The 15,495-nt window shown below is 41.5% G+C and overlaps 1 protein-coding gene across 1 annotated transcript; it reads right to left on the bottom strand.

Moving 5' to 3' along the window:
• Window positions 1–367: 367 nt before the first annotated feature.
• On the bottom strand, window positions 368–14,984 carry PRMT9 (protein arginine methyltransferase 9). The gene is made up of 12 exons (XM_088448422.1): window positions 14,626–14,984; window positions 11,531–11,679; window positions 11,072–11,308; window positions 10,746–10,913; window positions 8,670–8,772; window positions 8,460–8,560; window positions 7,838–8,030; window positions 6,907–7,090; window positions 4,584–5,262; window positions 1,986–2,139; window positions 1,344–1,472; window positions 368–789 (listed from the first exon to the last, which is right to left on the bottom strand). The coding sequence occupies exons 1-12, from the start codon at window positions 14,824–14,826 to the stop codon at window positions 565–567; spliced, it is 2,523 nt and encodes an 840-aa protein (XP_088304548.1). The 5' UTR covers window positions 14,827–14,984; the 3' UTR covers window positions 368–564.
• Window positions 14,985–15,495: the final 511 nt, after the last annotated feature.

Raw genomic sequence — 15,495 nt, 5'->3', positions numbered from 1 at the left:
TCTCTCGCTCTGGTTACATGTAAGTAGGATAGTCCTGTGGCTCAGGGGACAATGGGCCTACAGAGAGAGAGAGGATTATTAGCAGCATTGGGATAACCGTGGGGAACTGGACACGGAATATAGAACACCTCTGTGTGGAAAGGGCAATGTCCTCGCCCCACATCATCATTCATAATGAGTTTTTGGACCAATAGTGATTCCCTACTTTAAATATGTATTTTGCGATCCAATAACAACAAATAAAAAGTATGTTTCAGTAGCCTTCTGTAGGTTACCTTTAAATACATTTACAAGTGGGAAACATTTAAAAGAAATCATTTAAATATTTGTTTTATGTAAAGACAGATTGACATAGATACGCAGGCAGTTGTCCTGTGTTACAATTGTTCACCAGACAATGTTTAATGTAACAAGAATAAAAACATTACATTGTTTTGTTTCTGAAAACATTTTTTCTGCTTCAACTTTGGTTGAAATGTCAAAATATAGTTCTATATAAAAGACTTCATAGGAGATCCTAACGTAGTACCTATGCTAAACAGAGCACTTTCTTTGTAATGCTTGTTATTCTTGTGACCGCCTCAGAGTCATACTGACATTGCTGTTCTGGAAATGTACTTTAAGTACCAGGTCTTCCCCATGAGATACGCTGAGCGGAGTCTCCAATACGAAGGCTGCTTGTTTCCAATGTGACGTCTCACTAGTGGTGTCCAGGTGAATGTCCTCATCCAGGTGGAGATGATACCAGAAAGGAATAGCGGTCACCTGTCCGCTTTTACAGATTTTTACCTAAGGGAAGGCATGACAAATAATAACTGTGTACTGTAGTGAAAACTTAGACCTGCTCATAGAAAGTATTGGTGTTATATCACATAGGCTGGGATTATGGAATTAACCCTTTTGTTGAAACTGTGCTTTGCAAGTTGTATGTTGTGGTGTCAAGAAGCATGCATTCTGTTTTGTGGTTCAGGATCATTGATCCATTTGTACACCAAAGGGGAAATGTGAGCATTCTAAATAAGGGACATAAATAGCACACATAGCTAGCTCTGTACAGATTTATGAGACATATTTTGACACTTGAGACTCCTAAAGAAACAAAGATTTCATGCACATTCAGCTCAATGCAGCGTTAAATGTTGCCAGGAAAATAGCAGCTAATCAGATTCTAGCTGTCATGTTTGAAGTGCACTTTGGAAAATGAAAGCAAACATATGATTGGTTGCCATAGGTACTGTATCATCACAATTTTCAAAAATATCCCTCACCGTGCCTGTTTAAAATATAGAAGAACAGGAAACAGCCTTTGCAGAATGAAATTCAGGTTGTAAATGAAATATTACCTTTATTTCAGTTGCTAAGCTAAAACTGTTTAAATATGGGTTCATTAGGTCCAACCTCAGCAGTTCTACAGGATCACTTAGATAGACACAAGGCAGGGTAGAGAGATTCAGGAACACGTGTACAGGAACCTGCAAGAAATTATAGGAATACTGGTATTAAAGGGCAATGAGAATCATTTCTTAGTTATTACACAACAGTTCTAGTTATTTACTAGATTAAGTGCCAGAATGAGAAAAGATTATTTGTATCACAAGTAAGAGCAGAATGAGGTGCCTATCCCACTATACCAGGTTTATTACTTAATTTGGAAAATGGAATATTTTAGTATGTTTTTTAATAACACAATGGTATAATTATAGAATTAAGCTCCTTATGGGACTCCAATGAAAACCTCTGGAGTTTTCTGAAGATAAAATATCTGACAAAAATGCTAATACACATTCCCACGCCTGTTTTATCCTTCCCAGAGCTACAGAGATGCATGATATACCAGAACAAGAAGCTGCACTGTTAGGTCATTGTTCGACTCTTGTTAGGCAAAGGGATGTAATACATGTAGGAAGACCTGACCTGCACCCTGCAGGCTTGCTTACAATCTGCATTTTAAAATCAAGTCACAATTTGGAAATGCTTTAGCACACCTTGAACTGATTAATAGATTGTGCAATATTAAAACCAAGCGTAGGTTCTGTGCCTTGGACAGCACACTCCTGCATCAGAGAATGGGATTCAACCAGTACTCCATGTATCACTACAGACTGGGGAAAGATCTTGCCTCCAACTTGTAGTAAACACCTAGAACAAAAGACAGAGAGTATAGTAAAACAAGTGTAACATAAAAAGACAAAATGCTGAAGTTCCACATAAAAAAACTGGATAGAAACAGCTTACTCAAAAAGCTTTCATTTTCAGAGAGCAATCACACCAATAACACATGCGATTGCACTATATCGCCAGCAGAGGTCACATCCTTCAAGGACTTGCTAACCACTGTACACACAATTATTCCTTTATTACACAGGTACAGTGAGAATATCTATGTAGAACATTCTTTATCCGCTTACATTATTAGTCAAAGATAACATATTTCAGTATGGTTGTCCTGTCAGTGCATGCCACATCCATGCCAAAGACAAAATGCTTCATATTTATTTCATGCATGAGGGATATGTACTAAGCCTTCGAGAGAGATAAAGTGGAGAGAGATAAGGTACCAACCAATCAGCTCCTAACAGTCATGTTACAGGCTGTATTTGAAAAATTATAGTTAGACGCTGATTGACTGGTACATTATCGCTCTCCCAAGACCTAGTACATCTACCCCATGGTGCCTGAAACCTACTTGCAGCTTCTCTGCTTCCCTTCCTCCACCAAGGTTACTTTGGCAAACATAAAACAATCAAAATAAACTCAATAGATACCCGCACATGGCCCACCTCAGGCACTCTCTACCAAGCTGCAACCAGTCACAGAATCCTGTTATAATAGCTTCTCCATCTCGCTCATAAAAACAAAAATATATACACCAATATCCTTCTTTATCTCACTAGAGGAACATTATCTCATATTATTCACCCAACTTATAGTGGAGGTATAGGTTTATCTCCTTATTTGGCTGGGTCCAAAACTATACATGCGAGTCAGTTCCACAACTCATTGAGGTCTACATATTAAGGGTGGTATCCAACCATCCCCATTATTTTTTCAGGGGTGATGATAATGCTCGTTTTTCGCCCTATCCCATTTGTTTAGATGAACAAATAGGATAATGTGCTCGAAAATACATATGTCCATGAACTTATCACGGATCCTATGTGTTTTCGACATTGCGCTGTCAAAAAATCAATTTTTGGGGACACATAAGGTCCTGAAAAATAATCCCTGATAAATGTCTGCGTCGGGCCATACTTCGGGGCTATTGGATACCCCCGAGGGAACCATTAGCGCCCGAAAAATGTTCGGGGCATATTGGATACCGTTTTAAGTATGTTATTGTTAAAAGGACCAGTAAACTGTTTAAATTAGGGATGTGCAGGCTCGGATAGGTTCGAGTTTGCACGTGGAGTTCGTATTTTTCCCTCCAAAAAAACGGAACTCAGAACGAGGCAAAACGTCATCTTACATGGACGAACATCATCATTCCTGGACAAAAGACCAGGAATGATGATGTTCGTCCATGTAAGATGACGTTTTGCCTCGTTCTGAGTTCCGTTTTTTTGGAGGGAAAAATCCGAACTCCACGTGCAAACTCGAACCTATCCGAGCCTGCACATCCCTAGTTTAAATGTAATCTCATTCAGCCATCATCACCATTCATCCATCACTGTCCCCTTTCCCCATTGTGCAGCGTGCCAAAAAATAAAACAAAAAAACTTGCTGGATCCCCTCTAAGCGACAATTGGGCTGGCCAGGTTGGAATGCCCCTCATCTGGGCTTTATACACTAGAATGCGGATAATGGGGATCAGAAATTGGATATAAAGATTTAGCAGGGACTGCCACATCAATGTTTGCATTCAATTATATATTGAGTTGGAATATTCTAAAATTACTTATATGTCTTTGAAGAGATTCAAACTGTTGGTGCTGAATAGGAAAATAGAACCATCCAATGACATCTATAAATATCATAAACTGGGTTTTACTGAATAGTTTTTGGAGTGGTACATTCATTGGGTCAGATTCATTAAGGATCACTATTGCGATCGCAGCTCCATAATCGCACGCAGGTCTGCTGTGAAAATATGCTAATGAATGCTATCACAATGCCATCGCACAGCCAGCATAGAGACGCCCACTGCGTATACATCGGTAACATCGAGTACCATCGGCCCCTCATGCAGCATTACAGCAGCCCTGACCTTACTTAGAAATTGCTAACCTTGTACCACGCAGTAAGCACTCAAGCTGTGTATGTAGTTGCAATGGCTAATTTATGCACGCCCAAGTAATGGCATTCCAACGCACAGGCACACCTCCGTTTCTCCAACCACTCACCCGTTACCACCCCAAATCGCTGACCTAACGTCACTCACTCTGCAATGGCTTTCTTTCTGCGTGACTGATCACAGAGCAATCGCAATGCTAACTCACGCACGCTGCGGTGCATACACATGTGCAGTATGCACCATCGACCGATCTGCGTACATGGTTGCAATTGCGATCCATGATGAATCAGGCACGTTGTCATTTATTTTTGCATAACAGAACACAAAGGCTCATATATAGTAGCAAATTTACCTAGCTATGGCGGCTTTCTCCATTACTTCCTGTCTGATCAGACCACACGGCTCAATCACATCTAGAATAATGATGCTCCACAACTTGTCAGACTTAGGTCTCTGTAAAACATCATGGTCTGCTTCCAGCTGGTTCAGCCAAAATTCCAGGCTCTCTTTAGGAATTCCATTCCTCTCTGACAGCTTCTCCAGGGCCACACTATGCTGCTCCTCTTCAACTGAGCTGTAAGATTTCACTTTCCCGAGCTGTGCGGCAATCAGAGGAAGGATAGAAAAACCTTCAGATACATCCAGTATGTACAGAAGGTCTAAGTGTTCTTCCACAGGAACTGACGGGTTGTTCTTTGCCCTAAATGAACAGTTCTCTTCTGGCATCAGGGAAGACATAACCTTACTAATAGCAGTCCTGAAGCTCTCATGGTATGCAATATTGTTCAGTAAGGCTATCTCACTGGGTTCTAGGATGCAGGGTTCTTGTACATTATCCTCCTGATGGGTGGTGTGAAGACTGGCTAACGCATCACACAGCTCAGTCTCGTTACCTGCCAACATCTTATAAGTCACGCTATTGTCCATCTCCCCAGCTTTAATAACTGTAACTAGATTTAATCTTAAATAGCAGTCAGGACAGGAAACATCCAATACTACAGTGTCCCCCGGGTTGACAAAGAAGCCATTTGCTGTGAAGAGGACAAACAGGTTACTGATTACTTTAATAAGACAAAGTTTATAAACAAACGGTGAAACAAAAAATATCAATATTTTAGTAATTATTTTTCACAAAAAAAAAAAAAAAAAAACTCAATTGTAGGATTTTTTTTTTTTTGCTTTTGCAGGAAAATACATTTTGTGAATTTTAAGGTGAATGGAGAAACAATGGATAACCGCACCAAGACTACATAATAAATAAAAGAGTATAGACCTTTATTCCCACATTCTACTTATGAATTCAAGTTAAATGATACAACCATATTATGTAGCTACAGGAGGTGTTCCTGAAATATTGAATAACTCAATGAAAGGACACTCTGGGTCAAAAATGTGGAAATAACATGGCTGCTAAAACAAAACAAAAATAAAATGTTTATTAGTCATATAATAAAAAAAGAAAAAAAATATATCCACAAAGCCTCCCAAACATAAGACACATCAAAATATACAGGGTGTGAAATTAAAGATGCATAAATACACAGGATAACAAAGATTTAAAACTGCAATTCAGTTACCATGAGAATATCTATTATGTGAAACAAAGAGCTGATGTGAGATAACGGAGACCCAAGTGTAACCATCTGTGGTCCCGTTCTGCACTTAGGGCCTGATTCAGAGATAGACAGTAATGCACAGCCGCAGAGAAGCAGCTTTGTAATACCGTCCAACAATATGTAAATGCAGCAGGAATGAAATAGACACCTCCTTGCTGCATTTGCAGTCCATAGACGCTGCCTCGGATCACCAACACAACCATTGCGACCCCCCATGCCTGGTCACTTGCGAGGCCAGAAAATCTGCGTCCACCAATGCAGACCCAGACCTCGTACCTACCGGAAAACAGCGGCGACACGCGGGTGTCTGAGATATCAGTCAATTAGCCTATGTGTGCTACCGTTTTAATAAACAGCTAATTTAGCATGAAAATATACCCAATATTAGCAAAAACCTAAATGATATAACCATAAATTATATACAGTGGGACACTATTATAGCAAATCGTGGAATTCAAATAGGACTTGCCAATTCGATATTTACCTTATAATAATATCTAGCTTCTGATATCTATTGCAATAAAGGAGCAAATATGATCTTAACTATTTACAACAATTATTCAGTGTACTTCTATTGGTTACAACAATTCTAATCTCCAATTGAAGTAATGGATTATGTCTAAAAACATATATTAATAAGGGTGTTTAATGTTTGCTTCATTATTATGACATACTCCTAATCAATTATTACCTGGCCTGAATTATAATTTATGTGTCCACATAGTGCAGATTTAATTACTACATATTGCCCACTGGGACCCAGCTATTTGTTTCACATAATAGATATCCCTAAGATAACTGTACAGTGGTTTTAACTCTTTATGTTGTACTATTTCCTGCGTATTTTTATTTAATTCCATGTCCTGTATATTTTTTCTGTGTCGTATGTCTAGGAGACTTTGTAGTTTTTTTTAGTGTATATATAATAAAATTGTGATTGTAGTTGTCGTATTATTTCATCTTTTGGCCCAGAGTGCCCTTTCTTCTTTTTGAAATACTATGGTCTTTACATATTTCCTTGAATCTTAGTGTGTAGAACATATACCAGCACTCACTCACCAGAGAGGTTCTGGATGGGGAAGACTGCTTGTTCCCAGCAGGTTTCTTCACTAGGTCCAGTGGACAGATTGTGTTCACTATCCAGATGAAGTACAAACCAGGTTATAAAGCAATCAAGCTGCCCTTGTTCATGGACCTGTACGGAGATCCTGCAAGACTTTCCCGATGCAATGCTTTCCAAGTCCTAGGATTAAAGTGCAAAGAGAGTGTAGCAAAATCCTTTTCATATTAAAGTGTCCTGTTCCTTAGAACATACCCGACATGGGTTTCTGCCACATACTGGCCATAAATAATCCACTGCACTCTCCCTCAATATTTGAATTTCCTCAATTGATAAGATTATTGGTAATTCCTGGTATTAATGTTACTTCTGGTACAAATATAAACATATTAAAATGGTTTGTAACCTATTAGTGAGCTGGAGATTTCTGGTGACATTTATACTAAATAAAAACATGCAACTTGAAAAGTGCTGGAAAAATAGAACAGCATAGTGATTGAACGCTATGAGACACCACCATGATGGTCACAAGGTCAGCAAGAATGTTTCCACCAGAAGATTAGCTCAGCATCATTTTCTCACTACTATCTCTAAGCTGACTAGGACAGTGACGGTCCAGCAGAGGACAATAGATCTGTACTTCACTTTTTATCCTGACAGTATTACAAGAATTTATTTTGAATTCATATCCTCAGATTAATCTCCTTAAGTACATCTCGGATCTGCTCACCCTTCCTTTATAGTCGATTACCCCCACTGTTTCAGTAATGAAGCCAAAAGATGCACAAAAGCCACAAATTGACATTCATTTTAAAGTTGGCAGAGACAGCTAGACAGGAAAAGAAAGTTTGCCACCGACTGTATTTCTGTACATCAACGTATTCAGAACAGCATTAAGCAGAAAATGCAATGGCAAATAATGATCTGTACCTGCAGGCTATTGAAGTCTACGGATAGTGCCTGGAAGGGCTGGCTCAATGCTTTATAACCCCCAGGAACTCTACCGATCTTTTCTGTAGCATATGGCTCAGTTACGTCATTAGCTTTGTGACTGCTGTGTACGGGACTGGAAAACCGCACTGCTGCTCCTAAGTTCACACCAGCAACCTCAGTCACAAAGACTCTAGGGCAAAAGGAAATAAACAAACATTCTGGTAAATTTGTAGAAAGGAGTTCATTCTAAAGCACAGTGGTTTATTTCCATATTCCTTCAACGTCTCCTAGCCAACAGTATGTAGATTTTATTTATACAAGTTTAGGTATGTAGAAGTCTTGTGTGTGTTATTTTGATTCATTTAAATTAAATATGTTGCAGTTAGATGATGCATCCTGGAACAATGTATTTCTAGGAATTATATCAGTATGTTTTTGCCTTTTTGGCTATTCCTGTATAATATTATTATGCCATGTTGGCAGATCCTTTTTCCTCATCACATATATTTTTAACCTTATTATTTTAAAATCTCAATCAAAAAAATATGTTATTTATCATTATTCATACATCATGATGGACAGTTGTAAATGCATTTTGAAACGCCAGTTGTGTGCTCACCTGTGATGCCTGCGAATTTCTGAGCACTCCACAGCCATGCCATATACAACTGCGCCCGCAGGTATGACTCGCCCATACACCTCACCATTACCACATGTGTGCTAAGACAGGGAACCATTTCTCATTATGAAATCAATGACGTGACTTTTGAGAAACACTAAAATATTACAGACTACACCACTTTTAATAGAACTTATGCATTCTACTGACCTTTGGCTGTAAAAGTAAATATTTCCAGGCATGAATCAGAGTCTCCACAATACCTTCACCAAACAAACCAGCATCCACCGTCTCAGTGACAACCAGCGAAACCCTGGAAGGGATGAAAAGGTGTAAACACAATATTATTGTGGGGACAATAGGTTTTCAGTACAGTATTCCTATTACACAGTATAGTAGTGGGGCTACCAGCTGAGTACAACAGTGGTGCCAAGGGTGACTTATCAGAAATACTGACAATCCTGTAAATCAGGGATGGGGAACCTCCTGCCCAGGAGCCTTATAAGGCCCTCGGAATCATTTGGTCTGGCCCCCTGAGCTTTTTTCTGCTAGCCTCATTTGGCTACCAGGGTGCCTAGAATGGCACCCTGCAGCCAGAATCTATACAGCAGTGCTGCCTGGAGTGTCCTTAGGATGCTTCAGATGGTCACATCGCTGCCCTTACAGCTCCCATCGCTGCCCTTACAGCTCCCATCGCTGCCCTTACAGCTCCCATCGCTGCCCTTACAGCTCCCATCGCTGCCCTTACAGCTCCCATCGCTGCCCTTACAGCTCCCATCGCTGCCCTTACAGGATCCATCACTGCCCTTACAGCTCCCATCACTGCCCTTACAGCTCCCATCACTGCCCTTACAGCTCCCCGGAAAATCCTCAGGATGCTTGGGGGCATTGCTGTAATCACAAAATGGCCCTCGGCAGAAAATAAGGTTCCCCACCCATGCTGTAAATGAACGAGTATAACAGTGGACATTGGCAGCTAAATAAAGATACAGGTGAAGTCAGCCAAGTAACAAGGAGAACTGGAGAGAGTATTTCCAGATGTGATAATATCAGGATCCAGCCAGATCCAGAGAATCTGAGAAAACAACACAAGTCCACATATCCTCCTTCCTATGTTGTGAATGTATCTTGGCGGTAGAGGTGAGGTGGTGATGGGTGCATTTTTGTGGCATACATGCTTTCCCTTTAAATTAGTAAAACAACATTTGATTGAAATAGGATATCTATATATAGTTGCTGATCAATTACATTATTCGTAAAGCAGTGAACAAATAGGTTTATTAAGCAAGAGAAGGCTAGGCACATCCTTGAACGTGCACAGAAAAATAACAGTAATCTCAGCCTAATGCAGTTCCCTCGTCATTACAGGGTCGACTCAATTTTGTGCAGGACAGCACCATATGTGCAATGCGTACATCAGGCATACACATGGTAGCACCAACATTGCACATTTTAAACCACGTCTACGGGGCTGCAAACTGAAATGGCCTATTTAGGAGTGAGTTAGTGCACCACTGTTAAACAACATCACAACGGCATTGCTTTTAATTGAATCGATCCCTACAAATCCAACAGAAAATCTATTCGTATGGATGGACTAAATTATTCAGCACAGATTCACCATCAGCTAACTTACAACTACTGTCTGAGAAACATTGAGGTCTGCAAAACAAAAACATCCCTGTGCCAACACCCTGATGAATACATGCCTTGACAAATTCAGGCCATACCTAAACTTCAGCTATGCAACACAAACATTACTGGATAGCTAACATTTATAAAGTTGTCCCCCCCCCCCCCTTCTTCCCTCTCGTAAGCATTCAGTGAAATTGCCAGGTATAATTTAGACCGTGCAAAATTTTGCATTTAGGAGAATGATAGGGAGTTATGGTCCCATTCGTTCTCTTGAATGCAAAAATTGTTAAAAAAAAAAAAAGTTATAAAGACAGTAAAAGCCAGATAAATAATATTCTAATAAAAGCTATTCATTGCATATATTGGTTTAAAAAAACAAAAACAAAGGGGTAGGTGGGGGCACAAAGCCACGCAGGTAGTATACAGCATGTCCTGGATTTCACACCGGTATGGCATTTTGTGATGTAGCCATTTACCACCAAGGTGGAAGGTGAAGACTCTGTGTCTTATGCTGCGACTCCTGAGTGTCAGACAACCCACAACCTAGAAGGATAGGGCTCTGGACAGTAGTCTTCTGTGCTTTATAAAAGGGACAGTACTTAATTCTCTATTAATAAAGATTATTGTGGAATTTGGTTCTTTATTACATACTTCTCAGGGATATGCTCAGGGATTCGTACATCATGAGACTTCATGTGTAAAAGCTTGATCTCGCCTTCCATGTTATTGGCTGCCCTCACGTCACAGGCCATGTCATACATGGTCTTGGAGAGCTCGCAGGCATAAACATGAGGGGCACCTGCTCTTTTTGCAAACATGCTGGAGATCAGGAGGCAAAAACAACATGTATTAGTAAATGAACATACAGAAATATTACACAAATATCCCATGAAGTTAAAGGCAGAAAATTAAAACAGATAAAAAACCCAGCTTAAACCATTTTATAGTACAGTAAGATAGTATTATACTCGAAAAACCTTAGGATTCCGGTACCAGTTCCAATATCCAACACAGTTTTGCAGCCAGCCTGGACAGCCTTCTCAATAGCTTTCTGATACATCCGGTTTCTCTTGATGTCATTGAGCATAACAAAATGCCAGCGTTCCACCAACCAATTTGCTACACGATAGAAATTTTCTTTGGCATCAGCTGAGTTTGGATTCAACTTCACAGCTTTATAGAAGTAACCAGCTGCTTCATCTCGAAATCCCAACCTGTCATTGACAGAAGAAATCTCATCTTAACATTCCAAAGAGGAAATAAATAAAATGGTAAATGAAAAGAAACTATATACAGCGAGTCCACTTATTTTAATTATAACAGAGTGCAGTGTGGCATATGCCAAGATTGCAGCGCCGACTCTACAGAGTGCCTGGCAGTTTTGGAAAACGCAACGTGTACCCATTTAATTCAGTTAGTGACCAGGTAGCTCTCACCTGAAGAGGTGCTCTCCCATACTGTTACAAATAATATCATCATTTGGGAAGAGATCCAAGGCTTGCTCATAACAATTAAATAAATCCTGACTTCGATTTAAAGCATATAACTCTTCAGCCCATTTGAAGAGAGAGTACTGAAAGGTTTCCTATAAAATAAAGTAGTAAAAAAAAAAGTTTAGTATTAGGACTTCAGGCATTAATAAGAAACATGAGATAATTAAACGGATTTACTGAACCCTATTTGTTTCTTGGGTATCCAAAGCATTGCGAGCAACATCAGAAGTATTGTGCCTGAATGACTGCACTCTTCAGGTTATGATTTTGTTATATTAAATTATACTGTACATGGACAAAAGTCGTTTACATGATGTAATCATAGAAAACAGATCTCTGAACCTGAAAATTGTATTTTTCCTCGCTATTAGAAACATATGCAACGCCCTGCCACACATTTCATGTCCTAATGATATCCAGGGCCTCATACTCACTGGTGGTAAAATAAAAGTGCTTACTACAGGGTGATTCACTCACTATTGGTCCCAAAGGTTTTCTTACAACTTTTAAAGTAATTGATGTCATTTAGTGAAATTTGAATTAGAGAACACTTTAAACACTAGCTATGACTTCCTCATGCTTCTCATAGACCAAGGTATGTCTGTGTCAAATTTCACTAAATTACGTCAATTACTTTAAAAGTTATAATAAAAGCTTTGGGGCCAATAACAAGTGAAACACCCTGTAGTATCTTTAAAACTAGTACAACAGGTCTTACATTGGAGTCTATGGTTTCCAGTGTCGGCATACCGAATTGCATTTTTCCTTGCACTCAGCTTGTGTTGTGCTTTTTCAAATACTTCCTGCTCCATTCAATATTTTGTGCTTTACGTCCCTCACCGACATCCCAAACGTAAGCAAAAATTCAAAGTAACAACCGCAATACTTTTGCAATTGACATGCTAATTCACTGGCGTTTTAACTTGCATTTTAAATGCAAATCAAATTGGCAGAAGTTATAAGGGCTAATACAATTCTGCAGCTCGTGTGGTCTTTTTATTCCGCTATCTTGATTCAAACACTCAGGTCCATCAATGGCTCCCCTTCCCTTACAGAATCAAGTTTAAGTGTGCCACCCTTATATTCAAAACATTTCATTCACCTCTCCTTCCTACATCTCTGATCTCAGGGGGTCATTCAGACCCACTCGCGAGCGGCAGTACGCTCGCAAGTGGGTCGATGTTCCCCACTGCGCATGCGCATGATGGAGGGAGCTCCGTCATGCGCATGCGCGAGACCCGGGGAGCGACGGGCTTTCCATCGCTCCGGGTCTCGCACCAAAGGGGGCGTGCTGTCGATGTTGATTGACAGCACGCCCCCTTTGGTGGGCGTGCCGGCCAGACGGAGGCGTTCCCATGGGAACGCCTACCGTCTGAAGCCGGCCCCACTGACATCACTAGTGATGTCAGTGGGAGTGATTTTGGCTCTGATAAAGCCAAAATCACTCCAGGGCTTGTGGCTGGGAGACCCTACCGCAGGGTCTCCGTCGCAAGTCCGATGCCATCGCGACCATCTTTTTGGCCGCTCGCATATGCTGTGGGTGGTCACCCGCAGCTATGCGAGCGGCCAGGAGGCCGCTCCATCTTCATGGAGGAGGGCCCTGATTCAGAGCGAGCGCTCTGGTCAGAGCGTCTGGCTTTGAATCAGGCCCTCAATCCACGCTCCCTCTCACTTTGCTTCTGCATTTATTATCTGCTCCCATACCTGCATTTAATATTTCTCCTGTTGCCCATCCTCTGGAACTCGCTCTCTCTCCCTATCAGACTATCCACCAGACTGCAGTTTCAAAAGTTCACCTGTTTACCAAAGACCATTAGTTCACCTTACATTCTTAATGCTCAACTCCCTGTTCTCCGCCATTTCACCTCCCAGTCCCCCTCACATGAACAGTGCCCTCTTCTTCTCTACCCGGACTATACCTTCCTGCAAAGCGCTCCCACTAGGGCTGTCCAGAAATCAGGACATCTATCCGCAGTGTTAGTAATCCCGGATGAACCAAGGGCCTAATTCAGAGATGGATGGAATTGCAGAGCCGCACACAAGAGGCTGCACAATTCTGTCCATCTCAAATGCAAATGCTGCAGGAGGTTTCTGTAGGAAACTGACACCTCATTGCTGTGACCGAGGTCGCAGCCTGGGATCACAACCATCGCGACTGGTTGCTCCTTTGGCCAGGCTGTGGTAGCTGAAGCTTACCACAGGCTGCTCGGGTCCTGGCAGTTGCAAGGACAGAAAATCCTTGTTCACCGACTCAGATAGAGGCATCGTCCCTTCCGGAAAATGGGGGCGACACGCCACACCCCGGCTCTGCCCCCCAAACGTTGCAGCATGTCAATCGTGCTGTGGCTTGGGGGGGGGGGGATCTGCAAGCGAGACCCTTTGTGCACATGTGCTGAGCATGCGCAGACCAGTCACCATCGGAAATGTACATCTCTGAATCCGGCCCCGAGTCCAGAAACCTACTTTTTTTTATTTTATATGACCTACATCACACTCGCAATCGGCTCGAGAGTGGCACAAAAAATGGCCTAAGATCTGACCACTATAATAGATGCAAGCCTAGTGCTGTTCTGCTCATGTCCTCTATACAGGAATCTGAAAATAAAAAGGTGGTAACACACACACATATTTAGGTTTGCCATATCATCCCTGTGTAATTCATGTGTCCAGAATTAAAAGGATGATTATATATATATATATATTTCATAGTTATTGAGTTACTGCACAAAAGTATGGGCTTCAACATGTAGTAACTTAATTGCACCATTTCCACATTTCCCTTTTAGCTTATGTGTAAGATCTCATTATTTCAGATATGCTTCTATCCCATTGAATGAACAATGATAATAATAATCCAGTTCAGCACCTTATGCACTTGCAGTGAAAGGGTTTTGTGCCCTTGCAGGTAATGTGTATTTCCCCATTAATACAACAATAACACACTGAGGAAATTGCCTGCTCCCTTCCCCTCCCATAGTCATACACATGATGTATGATGTATGATGTAGATGTATACATTATATCATACATGGTCAAACCTTATATTCATCTTTGAGCTGAGGAGCCAGACTGAGTACCAGCAGGAAGTGGGCATAGGCAGTGCCATAGTCCCTGTTCCGTAGGCAGTGTTCAGCGCTCTGCACAGACCGGGAGATCAGCTCCCTCCTGCTGGCTGCCTGCCCGGCACTACAGCGCCCATTACGGGGCCGCCTGCCGCCAGCTGCGCCCGCTTCTGCCATGGTGCCCGCTCAGGAGGCTGCTGCCATCAGTGCACAGGATACGAGATGCCGCTACTATGGTAATAACACTGCAGCAGCTTCATGCCCTGGCCCCTGGCAGCTGGCTGGAACACGCAGGAGGAGGAGGGGAGAGCCGGGCGCCACAATATGACACAGGCAGCGCTGATAGGACAAAGCTTCTGTCTCATGTATAAGTACACACTGGATGGAGGGAGGGAGAGAGAGAGAGACATAATAACACATTTATATTCAACTATGGTGTCTATTTACTAAGCCTTGGATGGAGATAAAGTGGACGAGGATAAAGTACCAACCAACCAGCTCCTAACTGTTATTTTTCAAACAGCCTGTGACATGGCAGTTAAGAGCTGATTGGCTGGTACTTTATCTCCGCTCACTTTATCTCACTCGGGTACACACTGGCAGATTTATTTTATTTATTTATTACCAGTAATTTATATAGCACACACATATTCCGCAGCGCTTTACAGAGAATATTTGGCCATTCACATCAGTCCCTGCGCCAGTGGAGCTTACAATCTATGGCCCTCATTCAGAGCCGTACGCTCTGAGCAGAGCGCACGCTTTGAATGAGGGCCGTCCTCCATAACTATGGAGAGTCCTCCTGGACGCTCGTATAGCTGTGGGTCACCACCCACAGCCTATACG

This window comes from Taudactylus pleione, unplaced genomic scaffold (genome assembly GCF_031769625.1).
Source record: "Taudactylus pleione unplaced genomic scaffold, aTauple2 ptg000021l, whole genome shotgun sequence".
In the NCBI taxonomy this organism is placed as follows: Eukaryota; Metazoa; Chordata; class Amphibia; order Anura; family Myobatrachidae; genus Taudactylus; species Taudactylus pleione.
Note: the sequence above shows the minus strand (reverse complement) of the source record. Positions and strands in the feature narration are given on the sequence as shown.

What these genes read in the sequence shown, in the direction of transcription:
- PRMT9 (XM_088448422.1), bottom strand. Translation starts at nt 14,826, where the DNA reads ATGGCAGAAGCGGGCGCAGCTGGCGGCAGGCGGCCCCGTAATGGGCGC. An exon ending in CCTGAGCATATCCCTGAGAA is followed by an intron (nt 8,773 to 10,745) that starts GTATGTAATAAA and finishes CATCCCTTCCAG; the next exon opens with GGTTTCGCTGGTTGTCACTG. An exon ending in ATTTACTTTTACAGCCAAAG is followed by an intron (nt 8,561 to 8,669) that starts GTCAGTAGAATG and finishes TCCCTGTCTTAG; the next exon opens with CACACATGTGGTAATGGTGA.